Source organism: Cyprinodon variegatus, unplaced genomic scaffold (genome assembly GCF_000732505.1).
Source record: "Cyprinodon variegatus isolate N-32 unplaced genomic scaffold, C_variegatus-1.0 Scaffold453, whole genome shotgun sequence".
In the NCBI taxonomy this organism is placed as follows: domain Eukaryota; kingdom Metazoa; phylum Chordata; class Actinopteri; order Cyprinodontiformes; family Cyprinodontidae; genus Cyprinodon; species Cyprinodon variegatus.
In genome coordinates, this window is record NW_015150906.1 from 499,817 (window position 1) to 503,862 (window position 4,046).

Genomic DNA, 4,046 nt, shown 5'->3' on the forward strand with positions numbered 1-4,046 from the left:
ATTACTTCAACGCTAGGTTTCCAGATGGATATGCGGAGCAAATCCATCTGGCGGAGTCAGGTTAGCACAATGGAGCAATAACACAGATTCTTCCTTCCAAAAGCTTACGGGTTTTGTAACCATCACTTCTCTCAGCAAACTCAATTATGTATTTAAATCACTGCCCTTTTTACACAGTTTTGTTTTATTTCAGTTTACAAATATATCTTTTTCACATCCTGCACAGTTGCACATTTATCTAATCTGACTATGTTGTTCTTAATATCTGTACAGTTTCTTATTCTTTTCATTTTTATTTTTTTTTTTACCTTTGTGTGTATCTGCATGCTTTCAGTAGCCTTTCATTTTGATGCTGGTCCACCTGAATTACTTCAGTGGACAAGAAAGGATATTTCCATTATTTTCTATTAAAAGTTTGAGCTCATATCTATTGGTTGTCAAAAAAAAACATTGAGTCACAACAGCAACAGAACTGATGAGAAATCAAATAATCTGGTTGCTGCAATGGAGTGTTGACAATAATAGAGGTTACTCATAAGACTTTCTCCACTGGTTGTGTTTTCTGTCGTTGTCTCCCAGCTCTGCAACGTTGCCCGTCACATTTAAATGTCTTGAGGAGAACAACAAGATTGATAAGCGGATCACGCGCTTTGTGCTCCCAGTCGGTGCCACCATTAACATGGATGGAACGGCTCTGTATGAGGCGCTGGCGGCCATCTTCATTGCCCAGGTCAACAACATGGAGATGAACTTTGGTCAAATCATCACCATCAGGTAAACACAGACAGAGATCCTATGATGAACAGAAATCAGACCCCTAACACTGACTTTTTTTTGCATGTTTGTCTCCTGAATGGGAAGCATCACAGCGACTGCAGCCAGCATCGGAGCTGCTGGTATCCCACAAGCGGGCCTGGTTACCATGGTTATCGTACTGACCTCTGTTGGACTCCCTACTGATGACATCACTCTAATCATTGCAGTTGACTGGTTCCTGTAAGTAACATTCCAGTTGTGTCCATGTCAGTGCATTAGGGCTTATTAAATAAACAACTCAATCAATTGAGAGTCCCTTTCTGAGCGTGTTCACGTCAACAGTTCCCACTCGTCTGCTGTGACTCTACATGATGCCATTTTAAAGGTCAAAAGCAGCTCTGGATCCACCACCACCTAGTGACACACTTCTCCGTCCTCCCTGGAGTCTCGTGCTACATCTTCCCTGTTGTATTGAATATTTTTGCAATGAGTTTTAACTTAGAAACATAATTAGGTTTCCCAAATTAATCGTTTCAATTAGGATACCCTAACCAGAAATTACTCAGCTAACTGGGGTAATAGAAAAAAAAAAGAATTCTCTCCTTCAACTAGCTTGATCCACATTTGGTTGCTGTAAAATCTTTTATTCGAGAGGACTTACAGCTGAAATTAATGACCAGGTGTTTGCAAGAGGAGTGGCTTAAAATTCTGTTAATTATACTTAAATATAATATGTGGTACACAGATAAAAATCCAAACGCTGTACTAAACAGGCTGAACTTCTAACCCTGACAGATAAACAGAAAAGATCATTTTAAACTAGTGTTTGCAATTTTTTTGGCTCCGATATCGATACCCGATACCTGGCTGCGCAGTAACAGTTGATACAGACACCATACCGATACCATCTGTTTGAAATTGATGTGTGTGTGTGTGTGTGTGAACTGTATACTACTTGGATGTAAAATAATTGCCATCATGGCTTTGTCAAGCTGCTGCCTACCTTTGTGAAGCAGGAAAAAGACTAATACAAAGTGAATCCAGTAGAACCTTTAATTGCCTACTTGGAATGGGTGAGAAAAATTGAAGAAACCTTTGGCAAAACACTGAAGAGGTCTTGTAGCTTATTTCTCTGTTTTGATTAGAAATTAAGGATTCAGGTTTATCTAAGAAAATTTAAGTTTGGCTAAAGGCTAATGGGTGTCACGATTTTATCTAAAGCTCGGACCCACATGCAGTGAAACCAATTCAGAGAGACACAGATGAAAAGTTTAACAGGTTTTATTGAAGAGATTAAGCACGGTGCAGTGTTGCTCTGAAATCTGCTCAGCCGGAACTGGAAGATGAGGGGAAGACAGACTATTAGTTCAGGCTCAGTGGGAAATTTCATTCGTTGATTTGAAGAAGAGGATCTGATTGTTGACTCACGTTTCCAGAGAAGTGAAGGATCTTTGACTCCAATCTGTGTATTGGTTTCCAAAGTTTGTCTGACTCGGTGGAGGGCGGAACAGGGTTTACCCAGAACTTGGACGGTGTAGGTGAATGGAGACGCTTATTGCCACTCAGATTTCCTGCTGTACTTGAACGGGTCGTGGTGAAGATGATTCCCTTGCTCAGAGAGTAATTTCAACGTCCTCTCAAGGAGACTGGATCCAAACCTCCTGTTTGAATCCATGGCTGAGTTTAAGGCTCAGCTGATCCCTCCTGGGAGAGGAGGTCCGAAAAGGACCAGTCTGCAGGATGACTTCCTGCCGAGAGGCAAAGACAAAAAGTCAAGAACTCAGTCTTACTCAGCACAAAAATAATCAGCTTGGCTAGAGTACCAAAAACTGGCAAACACTCTGGCGTCGAGGTAGTGGCAGTGAGCAGCTGAAGAGCGCTCCGTTAACGAGGTAACCGTCAGCAGGTGTGTGAGGAGGCAGACCGGAACCAGGCGCCTCCTGTTGGTTGAAGGGAGAACAACACAAAAAACAAACACAAAGACAGGAGCCCTAACAATCGGATTCAAGCCAAATTCTAATTTTTCAGACAAATAAACCACAATAAGACAAATCTAAACTAATCACTGCTTATTTCATTCCATAGGTCATAAATTTGAATTAGTCATTATGTTTTCATTTTAGCGATATGCAAAATTTAATTAGCTGTAACTATAAATTGGAATATTTATAATTACTTTTTTCATTGTTGGAAACTTTTAATTGTTAGAATTTTAACTAGTGTTATGAAAAATAAAGTTTATCTCTTTTTTTTTTTTTTTATGAAGGCCATTCAGGGCTGCACAGTGGAGCAGGGATTAGTGCTGCTGCCTTGCAGGAAGAAGGTTCTGGGTTTGATTCCATGCAAACTCTTTCTGCATGGAGTTTGCATGTTATCCCTATGCATGCGTGGGTTCTCTCCGGGCACTCCATCTTCCTCACACAGTCCAAAAACATGACTGTTAAGTTAATTGCCTCCTTAGGTGTGTGTGTGAATTGTTGTTTGTCTCTGTGTTGCCCTGCGATAGATGTGTATGCCCAGCTGGAGAGAGACACCAGCATCCCTTGTGACCCAAGCAAGGATAAGCGCGTCAGAAAATGGGTGGATGAAATCCATTCACACCCCACAAAAACAAATAAATTATTTTCTAACAAAGAATCTTTTTGCTTGAACAGAAATATAGTCCAGGCTCCTCTTGGGTCGATGTAGGTCTCTTTTACTTTAGAGCACCAGTCATATTTCTGAGACGGCTGACAAAAAACACCAAGAAAGAGCTGCAAGAACTCAGTAATGACATCTTGTTCCTGAGGTCCAGAGAGGAAAAACATTTTTATATTTTCCTGTGAAATATGAATTGGCCTTAAGAATAACGTTTTACTTAATTTATTTTCCAGTTCAAATCAAAGATATCAACATAAAGATCCCTGAAGCGAATAATCATCATCATTATTATCTTTAGTCAGGGACACAGCTGGTCCCAGCAGATCTATGTGTTTATTTCTGTCAATTGAAATGATCTAACCACAATTATTCTATCATTTTAATTTCACCCGTGCTACGATAAGATTATCCACAATGTTATCTAAATCGAAAAAAACAATTATAGAACCCACAAGCATTTTATCAATAAGCAGAAATTTTTTTAAGGAGATACAAAGTGATTATATGCAACCCAAACTTTTTTACTCCTTTGTGTAAACAGGCATTTTACGGAAGAGGATTAGGGCCACTGAAAAAAAAAGTTGATTTTTTAATTTTATTTCAGTTTAACATGGGGGGAAAAAAGTCAGTCTTCTGACATTAATCTCCAA

General features: G+C 39.6%; 1 protein-coding gene across 1 annotated transcript in view; it reads left to right on the plus strand.

Annotated features, from left to right (window-relative positions):
- Positions 1 to 4,046, plus strand: part of slc1a3 (solute carrier family 1 (glial high affinity glutamate transporter), member 3) — a 20,165-nt gene that overhangs the window by 13,391 nt on the left and 2,728 nt on the right. Inside the window, exons 8-9 of the mRNA XM_015389280.1 lie at positions 580 to 774; positions 862 to 996. Coding sequence (XP_015244766.1) covers positions 580 to 774; positions 862 to 996 — 330 coding nt within the window. The remainder of the gene's footprint in view (positions 1 to 579; positions 775 to 861; positions 997 to 4,046) is intronic.